Source organism: Bos mutus, chromosome 7 (genome assembly GCF_027580195.1).
Source record: "Bos mutus isolate GX-2022 chromosome 7, NWIPB_WYAK_1.1, whole genome shotgun sequence".
Taxonomy (NCBI): domain Eukaryota; kingdom Metazoa; phylum Chordata; class Mammalia; order Artiodactyla; family Bovidae; genus Bos; species Bos mutus.
Genome location: NC_091623.1, coordinates 92,368,628 through 92,385,197, shown reverse-complemented (window position 1 = coordinate 92,385,197; position 16,570 = coordinate 92,368,628). Strand labels below are relative to the sequence as shown.

Below are 16,570 nucleotides of genomic sequence, written 5' to 3'. Positions count from 1 at the left end.
ATCTGCAGTGATTTTGGAGCCCAAGAAAATAGTGTGCCACTGTTTCCACTGTTTCTCCATCTATTTGCCATGAAGTGATGGGCCCGGATGCCATGATCTTTGTTTTCTGAATGTTGAGCTTTAAGCCAACTTTTTCACTCTCCTCTTTCACTTTCATCAAGAGGCTCTTTACTTCTTCTTCACTTTCTGCCATCAGAGTGGTGTCATCTGCATATCTGAGGTTATTGATATTTCTCCTGGCAGTCTTGATTCCAGCTTGTGTTTCATCCAGCCCAGTGTTTCTCATGATGTACTCTGCATATAAGTTAAATAAGCAGGGTGACAATATACAGCCTTGACATACTCCTTTTCCTATTTGGAACCAGTATGTTGTTCCATGTCCAGTTCTAACTTGCTTCCTAACCTGCATACAGATTTCTCAAGAGGCAGGTCAGGTAGTCTGGTATTCCCATCTCTTGAAGAATTTTCCACAGTTTATTGTGATCCACACAGTCAAAGGCTTTGGCATAGTCAATAAAGCAGAAATAGATGTTTTTCTGGAACTCTCTTGGTTTTTCAATGATCTAACGGATGTTGGCATTTTTATCTCTAGTTCCTCTGCCTTTTCTAAAACCAGCTTGAACATCTGGAAGTTCACGATTCACGTATTATTGAAGCCTGGCTTGGCGAATTTTGAACATTACTTGTTGTGTCTGCTAGAAAATTATTTTTTCTATGCTCATTTCTGTTTAGCTATTTTGGGAAACGTGTTCTATCCTATTGTTAGTTTGCTAGGGTTGCTAAAACACAGTACTACCAACCAGGTATCTTAAACAACAGAAGTTCATTTACCTCACAACTCTAAAGGCTGTAAGTCCAAGATCAAGGTGTCAACAAGATTGGTTTCTTCTGAAGGCTGCAAGGGAGGGTGTGTCCCATGCTTTTCTCCTAGCTTCTGGTGTCTTGCTGGCAAGCTTTGAGATTCCTTGACTTTATATACATCACCCAGTCTCTGTCTTTGAGTTCACATGGTGTTCTCACTGTTTGCCTACATTTCCTCTTTTTATAAAGACAATAGTTATATTGGGTTAAGGACCCACCCTACTCTAGTCTGGAGAAGGTGATGGCACCCCACTCCAGTACTCTTGCCTGGAAAATCCCATGGACAGAGGAGCCTGGTGGGCTGTAGTCCATGGGGTCACGAAGAGTCGGACACGACTGAGCGACTTCACTTTCACTTTTCACTTGCATGCATTGGAGAAGGAAATGGCAACCCACTCCAGTGTTCTTGCCTGGAGAATCGCAGGGACGGGGGAGCCTAGTGGGCTGTCTGTGGGGTCGCACAGAGTCGGACACGACTGAAGCGACTTAGCAGCAGCAGCAGCTACTCTAATCTGACCTAATGATAATCTAACTGACTACATCTGCCTGTGACCCTATTTCTAAATATGGTTACAATCTCAGGTACTAGGGGTTAGGGCTTCAACATACGGATTTTGGGAGGAACGCCATTCAACCCATAACAACTCGTAAACTTGTCCCTGGTTAGGTGCTCTCATCTTTAAGCCTCCCTTTTCTGTTTTTGTTCTCCCAGTTTGGAATCAAGACCATGTTGGAGACAGAAGAAGGAATTCTGCTGCTGGTCAGAGCCATGGATCCTGCGGTTCCCAACATGATGATTGATGCTGCGAAGCTGCTGTCTGCCCTCTGCATCCTGCCACAGCCAGAGGACATGTATGTGCCTGGAATGGTTTCTCTTTTTTCTTTTTTATCATCTTCCTTAGTCTTAAGGAATATTGAGTTGCTTGGGTGTCCACTTACTCTTTAATATTAGGTAAGACTACATTTCTTACATGAACACTGTGAATCTTAATATTTATGAATGTTTTTTAAGAGATGGAGGCTGTTCTGCATGTATTGCTGGTTATCAAAGGTACAGCAGAATGCCTCCTAGATCTCCAGTAATGTCTGTATTGTCTAGGACAAGGGTTTCTTTTTACATTTTTTAAAATTCAGAAGTAACACAAGGTTATTTAAAAAATCCGAACAACACAGAAGTATATGAAGTACAATTCAACAATGTCATCCCTTTGGCAAACCCTGTTCTGCAGAGGTGACCACTGTTAATGGTGTGGTGCAGTCTCATGCATCATTTTCTAGCGTAGACAAATATACTAAGTTATAACATACATGCCACTCCAAAAGATGGTATCTTAGAATTAAGGAAAGGAGGTGCTAAGTGGTAAATCCACCTGCCAATGAGGAGATGCTAGAGACACTTCCCCCTGGGTCAGGAAGATACCCTGGAGTAGGAAATGGCAACCTGCTCCAGTATTCTTGCCTGGAAAATTCCATGGATGGAGGAGCCTGGTGGGCTACAGTCCATGGGGCTGCAAAGAGTTGGACATGACTGAGCACACATACATGTATTTTTTGTACTATATATATTATTTCATATTTATGTAGTTATGTTGGGTAGATTTTCTAGGAGTAGGCCAATGTTACCGGCATTAAAAACTGTTACTGTTAAATGCCTCTCCAAGAGTTGTCCAGTTTATACGCCCTAGAACAGGGGTCTTAATTTGGTAAATATGGATAGGAGTCTAGGGCTGGATTTTTAGGGAGTGCATTTTTCTGAAGAGATGGTCCTTAGTTTCCTGGTGATCTGGCCTCTGCTCTATATGATAATAAGAAGAATATGAGAAATCCAGAATGTTGATATTGTCTGTTTCCTAACTGATCTGTGCCCCCATGTAATCTCCCTGACCAGAGCACCTGACTAATTCTCTTCCTTTCCTCACTCTTGGGCAGGAATGAAAGGGTTTTGGAGGCGATGACAGAAAGAGCTGAAATGGATGAGGTGGAACGTTTTCAGCCGCTGCTGGATGGATTAAAAAGTGGGACCTCCATTGCTGTCAAGGCATGTATACCTGTGAAACGGCCTACAAGTAGAATTCAAGATAGAAAGACTGAAGTTCATTTGACCTTTTAAAAGAAGACATGGAGTGGTTACCAACAATGTATTTTATATTTCAGAGTTCTTTCTGAAGGGAAAATGGTTACTCTTCTCTCTAAAAAGCAGAGAAACAACTGTTTTCCTCATTATGAGATGGAAAAAGACATGGTATTTATTTACAAGCTAGGAAAACCAAGGCCTAGAACAAATTACACTTTCAAATCCCCAGAATTCTTTAGACCTCTGAGCTCTCTGGACCTGTGTTTAAACCAGGTTATTTTGCTGTAACAGAAAATCATTTTTGTCGTTTTTGTACTGCATCTTCTAGGTTATATTTGGGGGCCTCAGAATGCATGTAAAGAGAATGGATCTTGATCTGTAGGAGTTAACATTGACACAGCTGCTGAATTTTCTTATCTTAGGTGGGATGCCTACAGCTCATCAATGCTCTCATCACACCAGCTGAAGAACTTGACTTCCGAGTTCACATCCGAAGTGAACTGATGCGCTTGGGGCTGCACCAAGTGTTGCAGGTGAGAGGTAGCTCTTCATTAGAAAGGCTGGGCTGGTTCCTCCTGCTCCTATAGCCCCACCATCCCTGGGATAACTTCCATTTTCAGTTTAAAAACCAGGTCGAGGGAGTTCCCTGGTGGTCTACTGGTTAGGATTCAGGACTTTTACTGCTGTGGCCTGGGTTCAGTTCCTGCTTGGGGAACCACAGCAGGTCATGCAGCGTGCCCAGACAAACCAAAAAAAACAGGGTGAAAGGTTTGGGTTTCTAGCCAGCATCAGGCACTTCTGGGTTCCCTGGCCTATATTTCTGACGTTGACAGGACCTTCGAGAGATTGAAAATGAAGATATGAGAGTGCAGCTTAATGTATTTGATGAACAAGGAGAAGAAGATTCCTATGACCTGAAGGGACGGCTGGATGACATTCGAATGGAGATGGAATATCCTTTTACTGACTGGGTTGAAGACAGACAACAATTCAGTTGTTTTCAGTTATAGATCCCTGTATGGAGTGGTGTAGAGTTGATGATCAGAAGAGGGCCTGTCTTCTTAGTAGATAAGGCAGCTGTCTTTTGATTGCTGTGGATTTATTTACCTCAGCATGGACTAGAGAAGTTGGGAAAGGTCATCTGAGGGTTGCTCAGCATGGAAGCAGCCATCATAGTTAGTATAGATCTCCTAGAACACAATAGCTTAGCTTATTAAGATGTGGAACTGGTTTTGGAAGGACATAGGCAAATCAGGGAATAGGGCTGTAACTTGTATGTGCCCCTGTGACTGACATGGGGAATAATTTGGTTACCTATCGATATTTTCCACAAGTGACTTTGAGGCACTTACCTTTTTCTTTCTGGCTATTGCTTGATTTTCAAGCCAAGTACTAGGCATTTTGTCTCTGTGTATAGTACCACTGACTCACTGGTCCTCTGTCCAAAGGAAGTTTACACAGCTTAACGTTTAGGGCAGGGTGTACAGGAGGAACAGCTGTTAGAACAGAAGTGGCATCTTGTTCCTTTTCACGAGAGTTGTCAAGCTACCTGTCAGACATATTTTCTAAGTATATGCTTTCCTTAGCCTCTTTTTCTTTTCCACTGACTTCAGTGAAGTCTTCCAGATTCTCTTAAACACAGTGAAGGATTCAAAAGCAGAGCAGCACTTCCTGTCCATCCTGCAGCACTTACTCTTAGTCCGAAATGACTATGAGGCCAGGTGAGATGGTATACCTTTGGGAAGACTAATCTGAACCTAAATGGAGAGAGCAAAATCCAAGTGAACTGCCCTCTTTCACAGTGGGGTGAAGGCCATAGCCAAGGAAGGCAGCAGTATAAAGTTCTGGAACATGAGATTCAAGCCATAGACTAGAGATTCAGCAGTAGTACTGTCTGTCACAGGCAGGGTCTAGCTTGAATTTTAGATGGAAAAGGATTTATACTCGGAGACAGATGGCAAGAAGTTTTGACTCTCTGAAGTAAATGTGCATAGCTGATGCGGACGAAGGGGATTTCTTAGCATGGCAGCAGTACTCTGTTAATTTTATGAAAAAGTCTTTTCCAGGACATTTATCTTCAGGTCCTTCTATTGTCTAAGCAATTTACCTTTCTTGATCCTGAATACCAAAATTATATTTTGGTTTTCCATTAGTAACCTTGTTTTGTTTCTTTTGTAGACCGCAGTACTATAAGTTGATTGAAGAATGTATTTCTCAGATAGTTCTGCATAAGAACGGGGCTGATCCTGACTTCAAGTGCCGGCACCTCCAGATTGACATTGAGGGACTGATTGGTAAGTGTATTCATCTATTTGGTTCCATGAAACATTGCTTCCACCTTTCATTTTCCATCTTTCTTTCAGTGAAGATTTCAGAGAAGGTACTTTTCTAGCCCATGGGTATTTCCATTTTCACTCTTTCTTTGGTGATATAACAATACCTGTGCTAGGAATATACAGGCCTTTAGTTTATTTCCAGAAAATTCTAAAAATTTTTCCCTTCTAATACACCTCCCCACCTTTTGAAGGGACTTCAGGTATTGTCTCTAACTCCTGCTGGCCCCAGAGATTCATAAGTACTACTTGTAGGTATTCTCTGTGCCACCCAGCATGGTGGCCATACTGTGTAACAGGCACTCAGAAATTATATGTTGAACTTAGCTGAAAGTTCCATTTCTTTGTCTCATACAGAACATTAAGAAGGATAAGAAAAATAACCAAAGGGAAATCTTTGCTACTTTTGTTTATATGGAAGGGCTTAGTGAGAGGGGCAGAGGAGAATTGGGAACTTGACTTCCTGACTCTTTGCCTTCTTTTTAGACCAAATGATTGATAAAACAAAGGTGGAGAAATCAGAAGCCAAAGCTACAGAGCTGGAAAAAAAGGTATGTATGAGAGATCAAAAATAATTGAGCTATATCTTTCTTTGTTTAAAGGTTTTGATTTTTCCAACATGTGACACAGTGACCCATGATACTTTGGAAGCGTTCAGCACACAATAGCAGTTCCTTGGGGAAACCTTTCTGGTGTAGGTTACTCAGTGGAGAAAGTGTGATCATGGTATAGATGTGATCATGAAGAGCTGGTCAGTTGTGAGTTTGCACAGTTCATGGGCCCCTGAGCAGGAGGAAGACAGGTGGCACTCTCATATAATGTTGTCAGCACTTGGGTTTGCTTGATGTCTCAGGGCTCTTAGCCATAGAATAATAGGAACTGGAATATGTCTGAATTCTTTTTCTCTTTGATTAAGGACTCCTATTGTTGATAACTTTGATCCTTGAGACTGTTGGGATTGTGCACCTTAGCTATCCTGGTTAAATGTCCTTAAAATCTTGGTGGTGGTGGCTTTTTTTAAAAATCACTCCCAATTATAGATAGTCTATGGAAATAATCCCTGGCTTCCCCCTCGTTTAACCTTGATTTTAAGGTCAAAATCATGGTGGCCTGTTTTCCCAGGCATTCCTTGGGTCAGTGAGCTCAACAGATCAAGGATTAACACAAAATAGTAAATTATGGGGAATAACACTGGGCTTTTGCTGAGATGGAGAACCTGATTTCTTTCGCTTCTAGCTGGACTCCGAGTTAACAGCTCGACATGAGCTCCAGGTGGAAATGAAAAAGATGGAAAGTGACTTTGAGCAGAAGCTCCAGGATATTCAGGGAGAAAAGGATGCATTGGATTCTGAAAAGCAAAAAATTGCCACGGAGAAACAGGACCTGGAAGCAGAAGTGTCTCAGCTCACAGGAGAGGTAATGTCCTAACAGGGAAGGCAGAGTGACCTGTGACTGCCATCGGCAGCTTCAGGGTGAGCCTGTGTTGGAGCAGGACTCTGTCATCTTACAACTTGGAAGAGTTCAGATACTAATAGGTAATCTAGTTGGGTGGCGCATATTCTTTAAATCATGAACTGTTTTGGGGATAAGTAATACATAAGATAGACAATTTGGAGAATACATAACAACACAAAGAATAAAATGAGTCACAGAACTACCCAGAGATAAAGATAATATTTCTAGTAATTTAGAAATATTCTAGTAAATTTAGGAGTAAATACTAAATAAACTATGCTATTTACTAATTTTCTCTTACTTTAGTCATCTCTGGGTAGATCTATGCCTACATACTCTCTCTGCAGTTATAGATATTTATATGATCTGTGATACCTGATAACTTGATCACTTTATGTGGTTATATTACTACATTTATAACACATATGTTAATTATATAACTAGAATATTTAGTTTACTTGATCTTTGCAATTTCTAATCAAAGGGAGAGTTTAACATAAACTTTGAAGTTGCCTTCTTAATGCAAAGCATACTGAACTAAGAACATGAATACCTGAATTCTAGTTTTGTCTCTGTTGCTAAGTAGTTCTGTGACTTTAGGTAGAGCCTATCAACTAACTGTTTTCACTCCCTTCATGTGTAAAATGAGAAGTTTGGATCAAGTAATTTCTTAGGTTCTTTCCAGTGGTCCCTGAAGTGGAGTGAGACATATTCTTCTTGGTGGTATTTCTGCAGGTCGCCAAGCTGTCCAAGGAACTGGAAGATGCCAAGAAAGAAGTGGCTTCTCTCTCTGCTGCAGTTACTGCTGTAGCCCCTCCTAGCAGTGCTACTGTTACCCCTGCCTCTCCTTTACCTGGTGACTCTGGGCCCGTTATACCCCCTTTATCAGTCCCCACACCCCCTCTTCCTGAGGCCAGGGTCAGTCCTCCTCCACCACCTCCTCCTCCTCCTCTACCTGGGTGTGCTTTCATCCCCCAACCTGGGGGTCCTAGCATTCCCCCTCCTCCCCCTTTGCCTGGAGGTGGTGGCATCCCCCCACCTCCTCCTCCCCCTTTGCCTGGAGGTGTTAGCATCCCCCCACCTCCTCCCCCTTTGCCTGGAGGTGTTAGCATCCCCCCACCTCCTCCCCTGCCTGGAGGTCCTGGCCTCCCCCCACCCCCTCCTCCCCTGCCTGGAGGTCCTGGCCTCCCCACCCCTCCTCCCCTGCCTGGAGGTCCTGGCCTCCCCCCACCCCCTCCTCCCCTGCCTGGAGGTCCTGGCCTCCCCCCCCCCCTCCTCCCCTGCCTGGAGGTCCTGGCCTCCCCCCACCCCCTCCTCCCCTGCCTGGAGGTCCTGGCCTCCCCCCACCCCCTCCTCCCTTGCCTGGAGGACCAGGAATGTTACCTCCCCCTCCCCCTTTTCCTGGTGGAATCCCTCTACCCCCTCCATTTCCTGGAGGCCCTGGCATTCCTCCACCTCTCCCTTTTGGAGTTCCTGCAGCCCCAGTTCTGCCATTTGGATTAACCCCAAAGAAACTTTACAAGCCAGAGGTGCAGCTCCGGAGGCCAAACTGGTCCAAGGTGAGAATTTCTGTCCATCTCTTCATTAGTAGATTAAAAAAAAAAAACCCTTCAGCTTCCTACTTTGTGTTTTGTGCATGATTGGTCTCCCCTTTCTTATGGTTCACGTCTGTGTGTCTTCAAGTTCCACTCATGCATATATTTATTCAGCAGGTAATAGATGTATCCTGCATGCCAGATATCACTTGGGAGAGTTCTTGGAGCCTGTACTCTGCTAGAAAACCTAAACTTATCCTACAGTTAATATTTTTTGCCCTTTTCACTGAGGATATGAGTGCCATGATACTGCACAGTTTGATAATAGTCATTTCACTGATCTGCAAGGTACTGATAATTTTACTGATCCAAAAGTCATAGATTTATGGATACAGCCCCCTACCACCTCTGCCCACCCAGTAAATGAGTTACACAGGATATGATTGCACAGGTAAGGTATGTGTTTGAGACCCTTATGATTCTACATCAGTCCTTTGCTTTTGGAAACCAAGTGAAAATAAAGGAACTTAGGGATTTGTTCGTAAAATGAATGAATTTGGTACATTTAGCCACATTGATGGGGAAAGTGTAATGTAAAGCAAGGGAAGATGTAAAATAAAGCCTTATTGCTTCTAAAAGTAGAGGATTTGGGGTTAGAAGGAGGATAAGCAGCATATCTGAGTCTAGTTTCTGAATAAACACCAATAAACACACAAGCTGGAATCATCATCTGGCCCACCACAAAGAGCATAGCTGTTCTCTGCATCCCAGGTTAGTCTTACTCTAGTAAGATGTTGACAGTACCAGCCAGCTGCCGCTTTTGCATTTCAGTCAGTTTTCTAGGATGGGAAGTACAGAGCTCGGCTTAGTAACTCTTAACACCTGCCTGTGTCTACAGTTTGTCGCTGAGGACCTTTCCCAGGACTGCTTCTGGACAAAGGTGAAGGAGGACCGATTTGAGAACAGTGAACTTTTCGCCAAACTTACCAGTACCTTTTCTGCCCAGACCAAGAGTGAGTCCTTTCCTCTTTCTGGCAAAGGGCCAGACTTAAGACTAGGGGCCAGACTAGGACTTAGAAGGTTCATTAAGGTGGTCTCCCATTTCTTTCCCTTCCCTGGTTGAGGACTGGGGGGTCCTATTCAGAAGAAAGTAAGTTTGGTTTTGTATTCTGGGGATGCTGGAGTTGGCAAAGAGAACTATTGCCTATAGGTGTTTTATCCCCCAGTTTTTGTGCATGTAGGTATTTTATGTCAGTGGAGCATGTGGGGATGTGAGATTAACATCACAGAGCTCAGGCTGGGCCCATCTTGAAAGGGTTCTGGCATTGCCTTTAAGGCGCCACCCTCAAACCTATATACGTAGTTGATCAGAGTTGGGCAGAGTCCTTAGTATTAGTAGGTCCAGTGGCTGAGCAACTGTCTTTGTACAATAACAGAGAACCATACATGATCCCTTTTTTTTTTTCATTTCTTTCCAATATCTGATGCTTTCTCCTTCCTGGCCATTTGCTCCTGCAGCTTCAAAAGGTAAGAGTACCGAAGAGCCATGTAGTTGAGTCTCTTGAATATTAGAGAAAACAGTGAAACAGATGTAAAGGAGTTTCTCTTTGAAAACTAAGACTAGAAACCGGGGACTCATTTCTCTTTTGCTAGTTTTTTTAAGAGTCCAGAAGGACCAGTAACTCATGTTAACTGACAAGGATGAAAATTATTTTAAATCAAAGCTACCATATACTTGTTCTTTCTTTGGAAAGTGAGGGACAGCTTAAATAATAATGCTGTTACTTCACATTTGTGTTGTGTTTTACAAATTTGAAAGTTCTTGAGCATATTTTACCCTGTTAAACCTGCAAAGAAACCTTATGAGATAGGCAGGGTGTATGTCATCTCCATTCCATAGTGTTCAGACTGATTAGTTAAGTAGCTTGCCAAAGGTTGTATGACCAGATCCAGGGATCCTGACTTTTGGTCTGGCTTTTCATATAAATTCTTGCTTTTCATCTTCACCTTCGTATCTTCCCTTTTATTTTAGAAGAGCTGATCTCTTTTGGCCTCTTCTTTCTTCACTTCCTAATTTTTGTGGTTTCATGCTGTTTTGTGATGGGGCATTGTAGTTATTTCCCTAGAGGGATGCAGTATTTGAAAAATACTGTTATGCCTAATAATAGAACCTAATAATTTTGTATTTCCAACTTCTACCAGCTTTTTTGTTTATTTAGAGGTTTATTTTGATCCTGGTGATAACAATTGAGTGCAACTTTAGAGCATTCCCCTTCACCAGTCAGAGCATTCCCCTTCACCAGTAAATAAGCATTTTTAAAGACAATTACTACCTTTTTCCTTAAGTGATCTGATGAGACTAGGCTCCACTTTGTTCTACTAAGAAACCTAATGGAGAGAGTACCCTGCTGCCTAGTGATGAGGATTCAGTGCTTTCACTGCAGAGGCCCAAGTTTGGTCCCTGGTTGGGGCCTCATCCCACATGCTACATGGCATACCTCTGTTAATTGTTCAGTCATGTCCAACTCTTTGCTACCCCATGGACCGTAGCCTGCCAGGCTCCTCTGTCCATGGGATTCTCCAGGCAGAATACTGGAGTGGGCAGCCATTCACTTCTCTGGGGGAAATTTCTGACCCAGAGATTGAACCCAGGTCCCTTCTTTGCAGGCAGATTTTTTATCATCTGAGCCCCCAGGAAAGCATGGCAGGGCCAAAACAAAAACAAAAACCCAAAACAACCCATGCTGCTGGCAGCCCTTAGGTATATGTGTGTATCTGGGAGTCAAAGATCACAGTGCTTAGGCCTGTCTTGCTGCCCTAGCATTCAGGGCAAAATTGTCTTTTCCTGTAAGAGATTTATCACCTTCTGAACTAAAGTTCAGCCCAGAAAATTACTTCCACTCTCTTGGTTAAAAACGCTGTGATAAGGATTTGTACTACTCTAGAATATCAACAAAGACTGGTTGGTGACAATGAAAATCAATATCAAATTTGCTAATTTGTAAGTTCACAGACTCTACAATCTCTGTCACTTTCTTTCTGGTAGCTTCCCTGAGTGCCACTGCAAATGAAAGGATTCCTTTTCCTCCCTGCTCCGTCACCATCCTTCTTTTATTCTGTACATTTGTATTGCTGTTGATTGCAGCAGACTTTTCTTCAGTTTAGTGGTTTTCCTCGGCATTACATTCCCACTATGAATTGGTGTATAATGTTTTTTAAATACCTAAGCAAGACCTTACTCATCTTTTATTATTTTTCAATAGTGTAACCAAACTTTTCAGTGTTCCTTTAGTCTCAGTTTCTGCCCTGGAAACTACTTTGTAGTCACTGATGATTCTAACTTCCTGACAGCTTTGGCTTCCCCACCCCCTTAAATTATTCTTAGAAATAGCTGTATCTTAATCTGAAAAGAATAAGTATGACTTAGTCAATTTAGTGTCAGTTTTGATTTTCATGCAGTAATAATCATCATTAATAGTTTGTTGTTACTTTGACTAAGGACAGTTCTACTTAGTCTTTAAATATCTTTATAGTTAGGACTTTCAGATGTTAAATTGTCACCCTGTCTTAATTTCCCATTCTTTTTTATTAGGAAGCACTAGAGAGGGTTGGAGAAGGCAATGGCAACCCACTCCAGTACTCTTGCCTGGAAAATCCCATGGACAGAGGAGCCTGGTAGGCTGCAGTCCATGGGGTTGTGAAGAGTCGGACACGACTGAGCGACTTCACTTTGACTTTTCACTTTCATGCATTGGAGAAGGAAATGGCAACCCACTCCAGTGTTCTTGCCTGGAGAATCCCAGGGACGGCAGAGCCTGGTGGGCTGCTGTCTATGGGGTCACACAGAGTCGGACATGACTGAAGTGACTTAGCAGCAGCAGCAGCAGAGAGAATAGTCTTGAAAATTATTAAAACATGAGCAGTTTTCTAAACAGCCTAAATTTTGATCACTTTAAGAAATTCCTGGGAGAGATATTTTTTTCCTGCCAAACAAGTACTTATAGTTTATCCAACTCTTAACAGTTATCTGCAGTACTCCCAGCAATGAAACTTTCCTACTTGTCATCAACCACACTAGATCTCTATGTTTCCAATTATCTTCCTACCCAAAACAAATACTTCTTCCTTTAAAAATTATTTCTTCTTTGGATTTTCAGTGTTTCACTGACTTTGATTTTTTTTTTCCTTCTACATTTTCTTGCTTTCCTTCCCTTTGACTTATTCTGCACATCTGTGGTGATATAAGCAGTATTTGAATGTCAGGGCTGGTTCTAATGTGTGTTTCTTGGGGACAGGATAGTTGCTTTGACATCCAAGTAGCCGGTGGAGGTGCTGTATGTGGACCCAGTGCCTCAGCATGCACTGTGATCCAGGGACCTCACCTGCTCTGCCTTTCCTCAGCAGTTTTGAGCCTCCCCTTCTTGGTGCTGTGGTTGGCAAACTTAATACAGACTCTTCCCAGGAACCCCATTTCTTTCAACCTGGCCCCCCAAAAACATTTTAGTAAAAAAGACTAGGATTCTTAGAGTTTAGGTTTTCATCAGGTAAAGAATTTCAAGCTATAGAAACTTCAGACGTGAGGACTCAGAGGAACTAGAGTCCTCAGTGTGAAGGCAAGGTTTCTGGTTCTTTGAGCATCTCTAGCATGACATTGCAGAATACCTTCATTCTTAATCCTTTTTTCAAGTAGGTAACCAGTTTCAGTAACCAAGTCTCTCATTCACAGTCTTAATATTGATGCTATAATTAAATGATAGGTAAATACTCAGTAGTAGTAGTAGTGTTAGTCACTCAGTTGTGGCTGATTCTTTGCGACCCCATGGACTGTAGCCTGCCAGGTTCCTCTCTGTCCAAGGCATTCTCCAGTCAAGAATACTGGAGTGGGTAGCCATTCCCTGCTCCAGGGATCTTCCTGACTCAGGGATCAAATCCCAGTCTCTCGCATTGCAGGCAGATTCTTTACCGTCTCAGTCACCATTACCACTCTATTTCATCTTCCAGATGAAGAAGTAGAGATACTGGTTAAATAATTTTTTCAAGGCTCTATGGTAACTGCCAGAGGCAGGATTCAGACTCCAGACTGGGACTCCAAAGTCCTGCTCTAGCCCCCTGCTTTCCAGATGTGTATGTTCCTGCTCTTAAGAGCTTCAGAAGGCTGAGATCCACATCAAAGCTTGAAGAGGGGGATGTGCTGGCTTCTGCTACCACCTCGTTCATCATGGCACCAGTATTCTTGAATTGGAAGTGACTCTTATGAATACAAAAAAGGAGCAACATTCGATTAGGGAAAGTAAGATATCAGATATTTAGGGTTGAAGAAGAGAAGCCATTTTCTGATTACAGTATATTCAACTCTAGTCAAACTAATCCAGCTGGAGAAGTACAGCATGCGTGTCTAGTACAGTAGATGTCTTGCTTAGATGATTTCAGCCCAGCAGTTGCCAGTCTTGATGAGGAAGTCATTTGGACACAAGGTTTTCATAATATTACATTGTTTCCTCTCTCACTTGCTAAATACAACTCTCTGCTGTTTGTTAAGTGTGGCTGTATTCCTCTTACATTTTAGTGATAGCTGAAACCTCTCTTATAGTGACTGGTTCCTCCAGGAATGACCATTAAAGACAACATCCACCTCACTCTTGACATCTGCCTCTTGTAGTCAGAGGTCTCCAGCCATTGCTTCATTAAGGTTCAGGAAGATGTGTGCTGTTAACTAAGACAAGAGCTAAGAGAGAGGAAGTGTCCCCAAATTGATACTGCTGCTGCTGCTAAGTTGCTTTAGTCATTGTCCAACTCTGTGCGACCCCAGAGACGGCAGCCCACCAGGCTCCGCCGTCCCTGGGATTCTCCAGGCAAGAACACAAGTGGGTTGCCATTTCCTTCTCCAATGCAAGCAAGTGAAAAGTGAAAGTGAAGTCGCTCAGTTGACAGAATCCTGTATGGATTTTTCTCCTAAGGATTATTCTTTTGTTTCTGATCTCCTGCTTTCTGTAAATCAGGGATTTACTTAGTTGATTTATTCCTTGACAGAGAATATTTTGAATTTTGATTTGATAGTGCTACAAAACATCTAGTACTTTTTCACTCTCTCACTTCCTTCGGGTGATCAGCAAGGAATCTTTTATTATAGTTTCTTTATTGAATCTACTTCTTGAATTCCTAAGAACATGTTCAGTAGTTAAATTTTATTCTTTTTCATCTTTTCTTTGGGAACATTTTCATCACCGTGGTAGCCTCAGGTCATTATTTGTATATACAAGGTAACTAGTTTTAGTTTTTCATTCTGCTTTTCTTCTCTTACTCTCTTGTAGATAATCATGTTCCCATTAGAAGTATAGCCTCTTAAAATGTAGGCTGGTAAGTGAAAACTGATGTTCTGAGTACAGTGATGTTTTTCTTTTTAGGTTTATTTCTTCCTTCCAAAAAAACTTCTGGAGTTACAAGATCCACAGGCTAATCATCCTTAGTAGGTGTGCGGTGGACAATATGTGGCATCAGCCCTCGCCCTGTTAAAGTGTGAGGTGCATTTCCAGAATAGTGAGCATCAGAGCAGTTCAACAAGTGGTTAGTGACAGTAATTTTGAAAAAGCTCTTAATTTTGAAATTAAGATGCTGACAAAAAGCTGAGGATTTCATAAATAACAGTATTCTAATTAGGGTTTGACTATGTGAGTCCGGATTCCTAGGTTTGTGCTGTAGTATAGGTCGGAACTGTTGATAACAAGTGGTGGGTTCATCGGTCTGCTGCTCTTCCAGAGCCTGCTTGCTTCAGGCTGCAGGCTGTGTCAGGTGCCTGAGTTGGGGACGCAACCCCATCTTTCCCTAAAGGGGCCTCAGGGTCTGTTCCCTGTGAGCCTCTTCTGTCCACTAGGTGGCACCCACCCAGTCGGATCTTTATCAGAAAACATTCTAGTGAATCTTTACAGCCTCTGGAACTTTAACCTCTAGATGCAAGGTTTTCTAAGAGCTCATCATGCTCTGCCTTACTCAGTGAGTCTTTCCACAGAAAGGTATCTTGTTTCATGAATTCCCTACCCTCTCAGGAGTATAGGATTAGGACCAGAAGTGCTGTTCAAGTGAACATTTGTCTTTTAATTGCTAATTTGTCTTGGATTTTGAGCAGGGTCAAACTGTTAGCCCAGAGCAGTTGGGAAGTTCTGTAATATCAGATAATACTCCCCTGTGATTTAAAGACATAAATCTACCTGTATCACCTAGGGTCATAAGGACTCCTGCCTGTGGAATAAGCACTACACCTTCTCTGGGTTGTGACCGTCCATCATCAGTAGTGTAAAAGAACCACAGCACATACGCACTGTACTCTAAACCTTGCCGTCACTGTTTGCCTTGAACCCACTGAATCTAATATTGTGTCATTTATGTTGGTTTATGTCACCCACCACAGGAAGTCCCAGAATCCCAGGCTGTCCTTATCTCTCATACTCGAATCCCTATCAGGTTCTGTGTGTCTCCTCTTCCGCCTCCTCCTCCCATCTCATCTGAGCTCTTGACATGCGTCCACTGTGCCCTCTGGAATTCATGGCCCATTGCTAACAGAATCTCCTGTGTCATCAACTTTACTCTGTTGCTCTAACAGCAGCTTGGCTTTCCTTCAACACTGCTTTCCCTCTTGCCCTCGCATGTGTTGTTTCGTTCCTCTCACACTCCTCAGCCCAGTGTATAGGATCGATGTCCCCTTTGTTCTTCGTTGCCACTTTCAGATCAGTCCATCTTTTTCTTTCCTAAAAACCCATAATTTTGAATCTCATTACATGGAATCATAATCACCCAGTTTCTCTCTTTGCTGTCATCTGCTAACACCCCAAGTTATCCCTCCTCTGCAGTACTCCAGGACTCCTTCTGTCTTAATTCTTAGCAGTTTCTATACAGAAGGGTCATGACCCTGTCAGTATTCTGGCCTCACATTTCCTTACATTCTTCTTTTCCAGTGATCTGTACTCCACCCCATCTCACCCATCTGAAGTACACCATCATCACCAGAACTGCAGCCCCTCTGCAATCTCAATTTCAAACTACCCACCTTCTTTTTCTTTTTTTTTCTTGTGTAAGATACAATTCCAGAGAAGGCAGTGGCACCCCACTCCAGTACTTTGCCTAGAGAATCACATGGATGGAGGAGCCTGGTAGGCTGCAGTCCATGGGGTCGCTAAGAGTCGGACACAACTGAGCGACTTCACTTTCACTTTTCACTTTCATGCATTGGAGAAGGAAATGGCAACCCACTCCAGTGTTCTTGCCTGGAGAATCCCAGGGACAGGGGAGACTAGTGGCTGCCGTCTGTGGGATCACAC

The 16,570-nt window shown here is 42.7% G+C and overlaps 1 protein-coding gene across 2 annotated transcripts in view; it reads left to right on the top strand.

Moving 5' to 3' along the window:
• The window catches only part of LOC102266150 (protein diaphanous homolog 1), a 46,591-nt gene extending 37,195 nt beyond the window's left edge, over positions 1-9,396 (top strand). For both annotated transcript variants that reach the window (XM_070374500.1, XM_070374499.1), the window contains 11 exons: positions 1,574-1,713; positions 2,791-2,899; positions 3,358-3,468; positions 3,769-3,887; positions 4,540-4,656; positions 5,114-5,229; positions 5,755-5,819; positions 6,505-6,684; positions 7,459-7,900; positions 8,053-8,282; positions 9,157-9,396. In XM_070374500.1, the coding sequence (XP_070230601.1) occupies positions 1,574-1,713; positions 2,791-2,899; positions 3,358-3,468; positions 3,769-3,887; positions 4,540-4,656; positions 5,114-5,229; positions 5,755-5,819; positions 6,505-6,684; positions 7,459-7,900; positions 8,053-8,282; positions 9,157-9,381 (1,854 nt within the window). In that variant the 3' untranslated portion in view covers positions 9,382-9,396. The remainder of the gene's footprint in view (positions 1-1,573; positions 1,714-2,790; positions 2,900-3,357; positions 3,469-3,768; positions 3,888-4,539; positions 4,657-5,113; positions 5,230-5,754; positions 5,820-6,504; positions 6,685-7,458; positions 7,901-8,052; positions 8,283-9,156) is intronic.
• The last annotated feature ends 7,174 nt before the right edge of the window (positions 9,397-16,570 follow it).